The sequence below is a fragment of the Drosophila persimilis genome, unplaced genomic scaffold (assembly GCF_003286085.1).
Source record: "Drosophila persimilis strain 14011-0111.01,24,50 unplaced genomic scaffold, DperRS2 tig00000793-arrow-arrow-pilon, whole genome shotgun sequence".
Classification (NCBI taxonomy): Eukaryota; Metazoa; Arthropoda; class Insecta; order Diptera; family Drosophilidae; genus Drosophila; species Drosophila persimilis.
In genome coordinates, this window is record NW_020825354.1 from 301,276 (window position 1) to 316,043 (window position 14,768).

The 14,768-nt window shown below is 44.8% G+C and overlaps 2 protein-coding genes across 3 annotated transcripts in view; one reads left to right on the plus strand and one right to left on the minus strand.

The window, feature by feature from the left end:
- The window catches only part of LOC6600734, a 103,699-nt gene extending 96,227 nt beyond the window's left edge, over nt 1-7,472 (minus strand). Inside the window, exons 1-2 of one of the 2 annotated variants that reach the window (XM_026992884.1) lie at nt 7,404-7,472; nt 4,111-4,426 (exon numbers count right to left, since the gene is read on the minus strand). In XM_026992884.1, coding sequence (XP_026848685.1) covers nt 4,111-4,372 — 262 coding nt within the window. In that variant the 5' untranslated portion in view covers nt 4,373-4,426; nt 7,404-7,472. The other variant, XM_026992885.1, reaches the window with a different exon arrangement.
- Nucleotides 7,473-11,551: 4,079 nt separating this feature from the next.
- Nucleotides 11,552-12,794, plus strand: LOC6600731. Its single transcript, XM_026992864.1, has 3 exons — nt 11,552-11,600; nt 11,662-11,789; nt 11,848-12,794. Exons 1-3 carry the CDS (start codon nt 11,552-11,554, stop codon nt 12,607-12,609), a joined length of 939 nt encoding a protein of 312 aa, XP_026848665.1. The 3' UTR covers nt 12,610-12,794.
- Nucleotides 12,795-14,768: the final 1,974 nt, after the last annotated feature.

Consider the following 14,768-nt stretch of genomic DNA (forward strand, 5'->3'; position numbering starts at 1 on the left):
ATTTGTTTACATATATTATTTATATGTAATTCCGTTAATTCTTTGCCGCAAAAGGACGAATTTCGCAGTTGACAGAGGGTGTCGTGAACATGCACTTACTATCCACGTCACTCGTTTACTTGGGGACCATTCCTGCCTTCCTCGAACTGACGACAGATAGCTCAATGCTTGGCATTTAGCGGTGCTCATCTGAATCATTCACTCGCAGACGGAAACCATCTACTCCTTCGTCAGCATCTGAACTCATTTGATTCATTTACCCGTCCGTAGCTCTGTTCTCTCCGAAACACATGCCATTCATTGTCTTGCTCAGACGTTGTCTGCGGGACGAACTACCTCCTGCCCTGACAGGGCCAACAGGCAAATGAATGTCAAACGTCGCGACGCGCCGCGCCGTGTTTTCTGTCATTGTCTGCCGGTCTTCCTCATTGTTGTCTCCTCTCTAGGAGTATCTGTACCTGTGGCGGCATTCGCTCCCCTTCCTCTCCCCCACAAACGTTCCAGGGCGTAGTGTACAGTGGGCGGAACGGCCAATATGGCGGCAAAAAAGAACAATAGTTCATATACATATACATATGCATATTTCAAAGTTTGCCTAATGGTGATACGATATAATGTTTTGTAATTCATTTGTTTTTATAAAATTATCAGATATCATTTTGTTCTGAAGCGGAGATATACAAATTTAAAACATTATCTTCCAAATAACATACATATTATCAAGTACTGAATGATTATCAAGATTACCACATTTCTTATTGAATCTAAGTTTTTTTTTTGATAACTTGCAAAAAACCCGATGAAATAAACGACTGCGAGATAGAGCGAGTATAGATTCGTTAATAAGTATAAAGAGCTAGACTCAGGACTTGATTGGAAAACTTGCAGAATCTTGTTGTTTTCGATCCACTTAGGGTTACAAGGCCCAAGTATGGCTAGGTCTGGACGATCATATTGCCATCCTTCCAACGTTACTGATACCTCAGCAGCTCATCATCGGTCCAAGAAAATTATAAAGAATCTAATCAATTCTCCGATGATTGCTCGCTTCGTTTTCGGAGGGTGAGCATTGCGCTGATTAGAATCCGAACATCCCCAAATGAACATTCCTTCAAGTCTATATTTGTACAAATTGATGGCCCGGTCAAGTCGTTCAGGGGTTCTATTCGAACTACAGTCAATAGTTTATTTGACTTTACTTTACGGGCTGGTTGGCCGTTTGTGCCCACAGTGCACTGTGAGGTGATCCAAGTGAGGCGCCACACAGTTGCCAGCAGGAGTCTCAGTGGTGTGTAACTTCGAATTAAATCAAATTAAATGAAAAATTAAATAAGCTTCTGACGCGGCCTTCTGCGGCTCTTCACCTCCAGCTACTGATCCTGCCTGTGTACTTCTGGTTCATTGGCACAGACGCGGTTTGTAATTTGTATTTATTTTTTTACTTTTACTACTTTTTGTTCGGGTTCCTCCTTTGTATTTTTTGTCATCTTTTAGCTTGTAGCCGCAGCTGGCACGAAAAATTCCAACATTGGGCAAAGTCCCTATCTGTGCCAGTGCATCCTTCCGCCCCATCCCTATTGCTCACTCGCCCCCTCCTTCCGTTGCCTGTCCACGCGTCTTTCTACGAGTATCTCGCATGTCTGCGTCTTATTTAATATGGAAGGCCGGCGTATGTTCGTTGACTTTATTTGTTGTATGTAATAAAATTAAAGCCCTTTAGCCATTGTATTCTCCCCTAACCCCGGCTGGCACGCGACTCGACGTGCCGATACTCAGTACGGTACTCGATACGGTACTCATATATACATATGTACATATAGTATGCATTATGATTTAGTCGTAAGCTCTATTGGTGCTCATCAGGATGGGTATATCCAATCGTCTCTTGATGCTGATCGAGCCTCATACGATGCCTGTGTGGGCTATATGTGGTCGGGAACGGTGTCTTCTGGTTATTAAATACATTGTCACAAATTGTACACATACATACATATACTCCTGTGGTCTCTGAGTACCGGGTATTAAGCCAGGCACAAAAAAAGAAGTGCAGAAGAACAAATTGTATCTGTAGACACGAACACACACACGCGCACATGGACCCAACGAACCATGAATGTAGACTCTTAGCTAGGGATATGGCCATTAAGTTGGTCTTTTTACGACCATAGTCGTAGTTATGTCTGGAGCCGCAGTCATGTCGAGGATTCCGCGTTCAATTTGGCCCTCCATGCTAGTATTGGTAAGTGTAAGTGTGTGCGTGTGCTGGTGTGTGCGTGTGTGTGCGTGTGTGCGCTTCTATTTGTGTGCTTCCATGTGTCGGTAAGTTTGCCCATCACTTAAGTTTGGCCTTTGATAATGAACTCTCGCCAACTCTCTGAAGTTGGCCAGAACAAGCGGCGCTTAAAAACCACCGCAAGCAGCAAACCATGCCCACCCTCTCCGCCTGACGGCAGGACGATTACGATAATACAATAATTTCATATTCAATTACAATTATGTATGATTTCTAGCGGCATTAAGCGAAATTTTTCTATTTTAAATTTTGGCAAGCGGTTTTTCCAATCAACCTGTCTACGAAACCGCACCTTTTCTTTAATATTTTAGCTATTAAACAAATTTGTAAGAATAAGCAGATAACATACTATAACGATTCTGCGTGAGCGGTATTCCAGTAACTTACAATCGAATCCGCAGGAATGCATATGTGCAAAATATCCCCTGGCATAAATACAATTTTTTTTATTCCGAATTTGAAAAGTATAATTTGTCTGAAGTTCAAATGCCTGAGAGACTATTAATAGAAGGTATTCAGAGTAATAGATGATATGGCTAATTTAATGTTTAATTCTTTAGATCAGAAATAATATACGTTTTTTTTGTGTTCTATGAGAGAATACTTTCAAATGCTTGTTAGAGAAAAGGATTCAAGCTCAAATATAGAGAATAAAAGCCGAAAAATGCCCATAGTGCCCATACTGCTTGTTAGATAAAAGGACTCAAGCTCGAATATAGAGAATAAAAGCCGAAAAGAGCCCATAGTGCCCATAATGCTTGTTAGATAAAAGGATTCAAGCTCAAATATAGAGAATAAAAGCCGAAAAGTGCCCATAGTGCATCCGTAGCTCCGCACAATTGATGAGTTTACTCACAATGTAAGTGGCTCCGCAGCATCGCGACGTGGGTCGCCAGGCAAATTGCAGAAAGCAGTTTGCTACACACCCGCAGGCCGAAAAAATTCCCCATTCAAAGCCCTTGAATAAAATACAAGAACTAAAAAGAAAAAAAAAAAATAAAACTGATGACTGGCTCTGTGCTGTGCTGCGGCAGTCGTCAGTTTTTGTGTTTTGTTTGCGCTTTCGACTGCGACTTTTGATATCTTCAGCTTCAGAGCAGCAGCTTGTTAAGCAGCAGCAGCTGCCGGACAGTTTGAAAAAGTCGATTCAGCGACCCAAAATAAATAAAGATTGACTGCCACCTTCTCCGGGCGGACAACGTCATTATTGTGGGGCTGTGTAATCAATTTCCCTTCTACGCGCAAGCAGAGTACCCACATTCATACATACGTACTGTATGTATGTCTTAAGCCATCTAATATCCCTCAGTTGATGGTAAGTTAAAGATACAAAATAATACATCAAGATAAAGTGTAGCCATCGATAGTCTCAGCAAAGTCTTATGTCGCAAGGCCACGGGCGACGCTCTCGATCCTCTGTTATCCCTAGAATAGATGTTCACTTGTAATCTGATGGGGGTTGATAATGGCCCCCACTCTAACCCGATAGTAATGCTATAGATCCTACTAAAGAACATATAATATTACCATGGTAAATTAATTAAATCAACAAATAAAACCACTCATTAACCGAGTATCTTAATGCCGGAGAACGTGCTCGTTGGCGGTGTTTCGATGGATGGTTCTTGTTCAGACAGTTCTAACAAAGAATATTCAAGATATTTATGTCCTTAGATGCTATTGGATAGCAGCAGGACACTACAAACGATGCCTTGCTCAATCACTTCAAAGCGCAGCACATGACGGCATGTGAGTAGCACGTGAATCCAAAATTGTGGCATTAGGTCCCAGAAATTACCTCCAAGCTTCGTACTTACCCCCACAGTGGTCCTTGAAGTCCTCGCAGCAGTCGCCCAGCTTGAGGCACGCGTGATCGCAGTAGCAGGGCTTATCGCTCAGGTCCTCAATGATGGCGTTGACGGGGGCCTTCTGCACCACGCACGAGGAGTCGCGTCCGTTGCAGCAGAGCTGCGCCTCGCGGCAGGACCCGCCCGCTGCCATCGGGAGCGGCATGGCCGTGGCCAGCAGTAGTAGCAGCACCAGCCCTGGACACGTAAGTGGCTTCGACTCCATCGACATTCTTGAGCAGCACTGATCTGACCGAACCAAGTCTGGAGTCCCTGTAGCTCGAACCTATGTATACGCAGGGCACATATGATTGGGTTGGGTTGATTTTGGCCCTTGACACACACACACACACACACACACACATACACATACGCTTCAAGCAATCTATTAGTGTGGAAATTAAATTTACGTCCAAGAGCGGAAATTAAAACAAAAATTGAATTATGGGAATTGTGTGATAACGGGCCGTGATGGGCCGGGGGGGTTGGTTGGCGGGGGGTGTTGGATCCGGTGGTAATCGGAATTCTTGCTGGATATGGAGCTAGGGCTGGTAAATCGAACCAACGAAATCCAAGAAACAATCGGCCAAATACGAAAGGGGCGCACGAGGCAGAAGGGCAGTCGGAGGCATTACGAAAAAAAAAAGAAAAAAACAAAAAATCGACAACGCACAAATATGAACTCTAAGCACGGCAAACGAAATCAAAGTAGGTCGAGCACCTCACTCGAGGGGGAGGCGGTAACCCGCTACCTTTTGACTGTAAATCAATGCCGCCAAGGAAGGAGCCGGGGAATGGGGGCGGCACCGACTGTGAAACGGTCCCGGGCTAGTCTACTTTGCATAAAATATTGTTCAAATGCCAACAATGGAGAGCCCGTCGCCATCCCCATTCCCACCGCCATCGCCATCCCCATCGCCGTGTCCGAGGCCAGGCCTGGCCTTGTTTGGGATAATAAAACAAGAATTTCAATTTTCATAAATCGTTGTCAAAAAGAATCACGGCAGAGACAATGAGAGTTTAACAGCTGCGGCAGCGTCCCAGCCGAGTCCGAGTCCGAGTCCCAGTAGGACTCACAAATCCCATACACACTCCTGCTTCCAGCTCCAATCTCGTGCAAGTGAATGTCGTTGGGTACTCGCGACACTCGTAAGTCCTTCTCTTCACTTCTCCATGTGACCGGGAGGATTCAATCGAATCGTAAAGTGCGCTGCCATGCCGCGCTGCCATAGCGAGAAGCGGAGAATCCCTCCACTCTATTCCCTGCGTCCTGGCTGATTTAAGTACTCGCACTTAAAAGAAAGGGAGTCGATGCTACAGATTTTGCCACAGTTTATAAATATGTATCGTACATCCATACATATGAACTGAATATTACTGTGTTTAATTTTGCAAAATATCCAACGTTCCCAAACGGACGAATAGGTCCATTGTGCTGGAATAGCTTTCACTTATCTTATCCACTTAGTTACGTGCTGGAAGAAAGGACTTTCAGAAGTCAACTCCCATATTAGCCTGTAGCGTCTCGAACGGACGAGAAGGCCTACAAATGAGCCATCATTTGCATAATTTGTCAAACGAAAAGCCACCACATCGGGCACACAGACTCGTAGTCCAAGGGTTCCCACTGAATATGATCACACACATTTATTTCCAGACAGACAGATCTACAACTGAAGCCCACACAACTTCCTGATCAAAAATTGTCACAAGTACATCTACGTATGAAAGAAGAATTACAAACAAACATAGCACTAATTTTGGAAAATCTTTGAGCTATCTATTTGAGTGAAATTTGATCCTGGACTTTGAAGAAAAAACTCCCAATCAGAGACACTATTTATACAAAACCATAGCATCGCATCAAAAAGTGATTCAAAGCGAATGTTTCGTGGAGTACTTCTAACTTTTTCTTTATTTCTACGGAAAAAAGCCACAGTACATTGGCTACAAATTGACCATATGGAGAAGCTCAATGTATCACGTGTACACTGGACCCATTCACGAATCTGTTGGAGCATCAGTACCCGGTATCCATTCACCCATTCATTGGTCCTTTAGCGTATGACTCCTGCGTGCATTCGCGTGGTCGTTTCCATTTCCCAGCACCTAACTATCTAATGAATGCATTGGCCGGTGTTTTCAAAATCATGTTGCCAAATTTGTCGCAGAGTCCCCAGACTCCAGGGACAGCGGATGAGACCCAACAAAGCATTGACATCAGATAATAAATGACACTATGCCACGGCCAAACTCACGTTTCGGAGCTCCAAAAATCCATGACAACGTTTTTAAATTTATATTTTTTTTAACTTTTTCCAAAGGTAAGCTTTTTTTGCATAAAATAAAATATCTTTTTGGGAAACATTATGTTTTTAAATGAAAAATTTATGTTTTTTTGCGGTATTTTTCTCGAAAGTCAAAATAAACTAAAATATTATTAATTAATAAACGTCGCGTCATCTAGGGCATCTTGGTAACATATGTACCTATCGGTACCTCTGGTTCAGTGTATTTTTGTACAGAAATAATATAATTTTTTTGATTTCCAACGTATAAATCGAACGGTGGCATAGTTATAAACGATGCCTCAGCCAAGTTTTGTGAAAATAATAGTTCTGCATTTGAAAGACTACTATTTCCAAAAACGGTAAGCTTAAGCTGCAGAGTTTTGAGGGAAGATTGATAGCTGCATTCGCAAACTTTCATAAGAAATGCGAAGTTGTTCAAAACCAGGTGTAAAACACTCAAGTTACTCAAGTAATGTGAAAAAACGCAGATTACTTCTGAAAGAAAACATTAGTTATCCGCAGAACGCAAATGGCCGGGGGAAAATGAAAATACAAAACCGAAGAGGTCCTCTGACGAGACCCCGAAAATCCAAAAACAAAGTAAACTAAATTGTGGGCGAATATCCATATGTATAAAATGTATCCTCTGCTCGTGTGTGTTTGTGCGTGTGTCACAGCCCGACATAAATGTCCTTTAATGATTAATAACTTTTTCACTCCTTTTCGCGCGCACACCGATACGCAGCCACGGTCGCGGGGCAAGGGATGCGACACAAAAGCGGTTAAGTTTCACTTATCAAAAAAAATTCAAAACAAAAAAACACCATCAGAGGCGGCTACGTGCTCCCCAACTAAAAATCCAATAAACGCGAAAGCCAGTCACCAGGAACAACAACAACAAGAACAACAACAACAGCAAGCAGACTAACGATCTTTGCCACAGGATTTTCCACACTTCAAACGCTTTCTTACGTCCTTTTGCCGCGTGCGTTGTCGGCGCTCCGTTGAATCCCGTTACGGTCCGCTCCGTTACAAGTGCGCACGATAGCCGGCCGACGACTGTGCTGCTGCTGGCCGTGTGGTGAGTTATAAGGCTCCACTCTGCCTGACGACAGGAGCAGCAGTGCAGCAGCGCCAGCCTTTCGGCTGCCCCTTGCGACTCGTGCGACTCGTGCGACACGCTCGGCTCCACTAGCCATCCACCACGCGCTCCATCCAAGGCCCGTGCATTGGAGCTGCTGCTGTTGCTGCTTCGCTGTCGCTGTCGTCGCCGCTGCGCTGTGGGACTTTCCCTTTGCTCAGGCATACCAAAGCCGATGGTAAGGTCCTTCCATGGTGAGTTTTGCTTGTGCTTGCCGCTGACTGTCAGAGCTGCAGGCAAACGAGTATCGGGCGACAACCTGCCGTGATTACCAGAACCAAGGATGATAGCGCCGGCGTTAATGTTCCATAAACCACTCCGCTCCAGTTCGGGGAATTGGGTGTTCTGTGTTCACAGAAATTATATACGCTTACAACATACAAATGTTGCACAGAGTACCTCGTGAGAGTCAATTTTCGATGAACGAAACAAATTGTATTCCAAAACTTCTCACAAACCGCATAAAGGGCGAAGATCTATGTCAAATCTTCCTCGTTCAGTGAGCGCCTCCCCGGGCGGACTGATCGAGGTAATACAGCCAGTACTTCGTTGGAGAGAGACTGAAAACAATACAAAATAATTACTGTAGCTCGCAATTAATCGTGTTCAGCTCTTTATATTGCAATCTGCTCACTGACAAAACAGAAAAACACCATCCATGCAAACTCGCTCTCTCACTGAGCAGAAATCTTCGATCATCTCGGGCGGTACAGCGATGATTTCGGCACAAATGTTTGCTTTGGCACCGGAGGAGTCGAATCTGGAGATGGAGATCTGGGAGGCCAGTCAGTCAACGATTAATTTTATTAACAAGCCATGTCTATTAAACGTTAATTCGGAAGAAGTTTAGCCATGAATCGCTTCAAAAGTACATTAATAGTAATAGTACTGTAATGCGCAGTACTCTACAAATATTCGTTAACTTCTGTTTACTGAAAAAACTTTGCTCATGTCGTATTTAAAACTCTAAATAAATTGCAAACTGATTTAACAAAGTTGAAACAAAAATACCTCATACATAATTACATATGTACATACATATAAGTATAGAAATCGCTTGGTAAACATCAAAGTTTTCAATGCTTAGTTACCGACATAAGAAGTGGCCCATCCTGTACAAACTGACTACTGAATAGACTAGTTACGACTCCCATCGTCAGAACTTGTTAGTTAAAATAAGTGTTGCGTGAAAAGTTATTTTTGCAGTTAAATGCATAGTTCATAAAGCATAGTTATTTTATAGTCCTTATTTACAGCCAGTACTCGCAGAGTATAGGAGCATATTAGTTCTGTGAAGGAAGTGGATGAGTGTAACACCCACAAGGAAGCGTTTTCTATAAAGTATATATATGCTTAGTCAGCATGAGATTTAGGGGTACAGGCATCGGAACTATAAGCCCGGACGGAACTAAAGGTCGACTAAGATGATAATTAATTCATGTTGTAGGGTTGAGTATTGAGTTGAGTATTAATTCCAAAATAAAAATAAACAAGGGGGAATGTTGTGAGTTGCTGCGGAGACCGCAACTCTACATTTATACCCGATACTTAGTCAGTATGGCTCTCCTCCGGCAGACGCCGCGACTATTTGTGTGGGCGGTAGTGGGTGGGGTGAAGTTTTGAAATACACTTGTAACAGTGACATATCACAGTAGTCTAGATACGAAATGTAGTTGCTCTAGCTCTTATAGCCTCTGAGCACTATGCGCTCATATGGACGGACAGACGGATGGACGGACAGCACACATGGCTCAATCGACTCAGCTATTGATGCTGATCAAGAATATATTTATGTATGTATGTATTTACTTTATGGGGCTTTTCACCACACATCTACACCCTATACTTATTTTTAGAACATATAGGGTATAAGGATTGGGAACGGTCATCGAGTCAAATACGTATTTTCTATGGTATATCTAATATTACCATCACAATATTTCTGGCTTGCATCAGCGTCTGCATCCGGGTTCAGTGGTGCAAAATATAAACAACATTTTTACTGACACGGTTGGGTTTGAGTGCGATGTGGATGGGGTGCTTGGCAAGAAGTTCCTAAAGTCGCTTGACTATTTGTACACTGCGATCATCGGTAAGTAGTAATACAAAATCCGATTTTAAATATAGATATTTAAAATATACCTACAGTTTTATTTCGGTTTGTGCAATACCACAAGCATTGCCTAAGGCTGGGATAGTCTTCATCCCTAAAGCAGGTAAAGCCTCACACTCAAACCCGAAAGACTTTAGACCAATCAGTTGATCGTCTTTCCTCCTCAAAACCTTTCAGAGACTTATAGGGTTGCAACTACGGACAACCATAAGTCCTCAGCAGTACTCAAGTGCGCAGCATGTAGAAAAATCTCTGCATCTCAAAGAATACTCACTAATAGCTTTTCCCGATATCGAGGGAGCCTTCAACAACGTCATACCGGGCGCTATTACAGAAGCCCTCACTGACCTCACTGGGGGTGGACCGTCACTTGGTGATGCTCATTGATCAATTGCTCATACGCAGGACGGTGACATAATCGAAGGGATCGTCCACCCAGTCAAGGTATGTCAACAGAGGAACCCCGCATGGTGGAGTCCTGTTTCCTCTTCTGTGGTGGCATACGCGGACGACGTTGCAATTATCTTTGCGATTGTCCGGATAGACAGAATCGCGCGGATTGGGACACGGAATTCGTGTTATTCTCAAATAAATACAAGGTCCCGCCCCCAACCCCCCAATACTAAACGGATACAGGCTCTCCTTCAGTGACAGTACCAGTTACTTAGAGTTGGTAATTGACAAAAAGCTTAACTGGAGCCTGAATGTCAAGGATAGAGTGAAGAAGGCAACGACAGCACCCTACACTTGCAAAAAAGCTATTGGCCTAAAGTGGGGCATGAACCCAAGCATAGTCCTGTGGCCTCCTACTCTACGGAGTCACTGTGTGGAGGCCTGCCCTAACAAAAAGGACAATGACCAATCAGCTGGGCAAAGTTCAATGGACTGCCGCCCTCTGCATCAGTTGGTCAAGCGACTTTAGGAACTTCTTGCCATACTGACTAAGTATCGGGTATAAATGTAGAGTTGCGGTCTCCGCAGCAACTCACAACATTCCCCCTCGTTTTTAATACGTTTCTTCAAATTTATACAGCGCTAAAACTAAAACTAAAAAGAATAATATATTTTTTTAACCTATAAGCCCATTCTGTTGAGTGTAAAAAACACAGGAATTTAACGGCAAAATTCAACATTTGAATGATCGGCTGCAAGTTATCTTTGAATAATCGACTTTTCCCGAGTTTTGAAAGTCAAAATTTTGGGAAAAGAATTCCGCAAACAATTTCTTCAGCGACGGTGCCACTACATACATAATTACATGCGAAATAGCCTTTGGCTTAAAATAAGGCATGGGCCCAAGCATAATCCAATGGGTATATCTATCGATAGATAGACCAATACTACTCTACGGATTCCCAGCGTGGTGGCCACCAAACATCTGCTCGCGCTCTGCATCAGTGGAGCTCTCCGCACCACCACAAATTATGCGCTAAATGGCATTCTAAGCAGGCAGAAATGGCAGAAATTTGTCTAAGAGACTCCGACCACTGCCACCACAGCACATAGGTCACTCATCACTCATGAAACAACAGCAATATTGACCCACAGAAACGGACTCCCCCGATAAAGGGAAGAGCGAAGATCCTAAGAAAATCCCACAAGGGGCCGAAACCCGGCTACTAGAGAGTCTGACAGCCGCCACTAGCTAACCTAACCTAAGCTAGATTGGCCGTTTCACCCTATCGCGCTCTAACTAAAACAGAATGTTCCAGCTGACCCCCACTGCCTATGGTCACACTAAGTTATGGTAAAACTAAAAAGCAGCTACGATAGGCAGCACACGAGCTGCCGTTATGTCAAACGAGCTAGTTTTTGTATTTATCGGTGTCTCTAGTGTGTTTTGTGATTTTTCCAAATAAAAAGAAAATGAAATTGCGCAGCCAATCCTACCGCGAAATGGTTAAAATACTCAAAGGTACAGTGCACATAATCTGATTTACACTCTTCTAAGATATCTACATATCTTTTACCCGCAGACGCTGGTGTCTATGTGGAAGGAATGCAAACTTCAGAGCTTAAGCAGCTTTTGCAGACCGTAGAAATGTCCACCATGCAGCGAATCGAGGCAAACCAGGAAAACCAGAATTTCGAAACTGCCCGCAATGTATTTTGAGTGTTCTTTGATCCATATGTGAAGTTGCTTTACACGTGTTTTCTTGCAGGAAGGCGAGCTGGAGGTTAATTCATCGCACCCCGTGGAGGTCCACCAATCGACTACCGACATGCTGCCGTCTGTGCTGACGCCTCGTTTCTCGCTTGCGCCCATGGCTGGTGATGTGGGTGTGGATGTCTCTCAGCCTGGTTGCGATCGTCCTTCCAGTGAGCCCCTTCTTCTGTCGCCTCGTTTTTCGCTTTCGCCCATCGCTAGTGATGTGGGTGTGGATGTCTCACAGCCTGATTGCGATAGTTCTTCCAGTGAGCCCCTTCTGCTGACGCCTCGTTTCTCGCTTTCGCCCACGGCTGGTGATGTGGGTGTGGGTGTCTCACAGCCTGATTGCGATAGTCCTCCCAGTGAGCCCCTTCTTCTGTCGCCTCGTTTTTCGCTTTCGCCCATCGCTAGTGATGTGGGTGTGGATGTCTCACAGCCTGATTGCGATAGTTCTTCCAGTGAGCCCCTTCTGCTGACGCCTCGTTTCTCGCTTTCGCCCACGGCTGGTGATGTGGGTGTGGGTGTCTCACAGCCTGATTGCGATAGTCCTCCCAGTCAGCCCCTTCTGCTGACTGTTCGTGCAGTTGTACATCATGCCCTTGAGTGGAGCCCCTCGGCCGAGCGTCAGACTGTACGCGAGCGTCAGACTGTACGCGAGCGCAGTGCAGACGGGAACAGCCGCGTACTCCGCATTCGCCTCGCATTCAAGCGTGTCCAAACCAACAACAAAAACAATACCTACAGTAGCAACGATCATTCATCCCCATCCACTTAATAATTTTTTGTAATATTTGAGCTTCGCTTCTATCGCGTGGCATTCTTCCTCAGACGGAAGAACGTTTACATCGGCTTTTCGCGTGCGTCCAGACAAGGGCCATTTCCCTAACCCTAAATTTCATCCGACACACTCAGACCCGGCGATTAAATATATGTTCAACTATGCTCTTATTGATGTTTCAATATGATAATTATTATTTGGATTTATATTAAGAAACTTAATAAAATCAAAAGGCCTTCAGTGGCAAATCAAAAATCCAAATTTGAAATAAACAACAAATGCCTCCCTGGCTTAAATCTAAACTAGTCATAGTTGCCAGGCTCGCTCGGGGCCCGGCACACTTAAGCCGGCTTCGACCCATTGTTATGCCGCTTGGGATCATTCCCTTCCTGCAAGTGAGACTTCATGTCAGCAGTTGCCCCAGCCAGATGCTCTTATAAAGTTTTCGATCTTCCTGGGACACAACGTAGACATCTCCGATATGTCGTTTAGAAAGGCAGAGCCTAAGTGTTGTAGCCTTCTTCTGCTGAGAGCTGGACAGGAGCAGAACAGGTGTTCCACTGTCTCCTCCTCGTCCTCGTCTCTGCAGCTGCGGCAGAAATTATTATGTGGGGCACCCAACCTGTTAGCGTGGGTGCCTACTAGTGCCCTGTGAGGGAACGTATGACTGCGCAACATCGTTCCCTGCCTAGTTTGCAGAGCCCTAAGGTTCGCTTCTTGTCTACGGTCGGCCATGTTTGCCGAGTTATGCGACAACGTGACCCTATTTGCCACTTTTCGTCTGTCAGTCGCTTGTATTGCTGATTTATGATGAGCTTACAGGTGGCCATAGGCATCCAAATATTCTCCTTATCTTTGAGAAGGGAGGTCGTAGTACCAGATCTGGCCAGCTCGTCCGCTATGCAGTTGCCCTCGATGTCCCGGTGGCTGATAACAAATTGCTGAGCCATCTCGTGAAGAGATTTGCGGCAGTTCGCCACAGTAGCCGAGTTCGAGGAGATTGCGTTAAGTGATCTGATCGCAGCTTGGCTATCGCCGTAGATGTTGAGATGGGTTGCCGTGGCGGCAACCGTATGAAGGCATTACAGAGCCTCCCTGATTGCTGTAACTTCCGCTTGGAAGACGCTACAGTGATCCGGAAGCCTGAATCATTGCCTTATGTTTAGCTGTTCAGAGTATATTCCTCCTCCGTAAAGATGCTTATGGCTCCATCGGGGCCTAGGAGTCCCTCGAGCCATTCGTCTCTGTGAGGGATGATAGTGCTGAATGGAGTATCCGTGTACTTCATTGGAACTTGATAGTCCGTTCTTGCTGGGACAATTATGTTTTTTTTAGTATGGATGAGTGACCTGTGTGCTGAGGTAGCTATTGTTCAGAGTCTCTAAGACGTATTGCTGCCATTTCTGCCCGCTCTTTCTCTGCGAGGTCAAGGCTCTGGAGGCTTAACATGGCGTTTAGCGCATCATTTGGTGTGGTTCGAAGAGCTCCACTGATGCAGAGGGCGGCAGTCCATTGAACTTTGCCCAGCTGATTGGTCATTGTCCTTTTTGTTAGGGCAGGCCTCCACACAGTGACTCCGTAGAGTAGGAGGCCACAGGACTATGCTTGGGTTCATGCCCCACTTTAGGCCAATAGCTTTTTTGCAAGTGTAGGGTGCTGTCGTTGCCTTCTTCACTCTATCCTTGACATTCAGGCTCCAGTTAAGCTTTTTGTCAATTACCAACCCTAAGTAACTGGTACTGTCACTGAAGGAGAGCCTGTATCCGTTTAGTATTGGGGGGTTGGGGGCGGGACCTTGTATTTATTTGAGAATAACACGAGTTCCGTGTCCCAATCCGCGCGATTCTGTCTATCCGGACAATCGCAAAGATAATTGCAACGTCGTCCGCGTATGCCACCACAGAAGAGGAAACAGGACTCCACCATGCGGGGTTCCTCTGTTGACATACCTTGACTGGGTGGACGATCCCATCGATTATGTCACCGTCCTGCGTATGAGCAATTGATCAATGAGCATCACCAAGTGACGGTCCACCCCCAGTGAGGTCAGTGAGGGCTTCTGTAATAGCGCCCGGTATGACGTTGTTGAAGGCTCCCTCGATATCGGGAAAAGCTATTAGTGAGTATTCTTTGAGATGCAGAGATTTTTCTACATG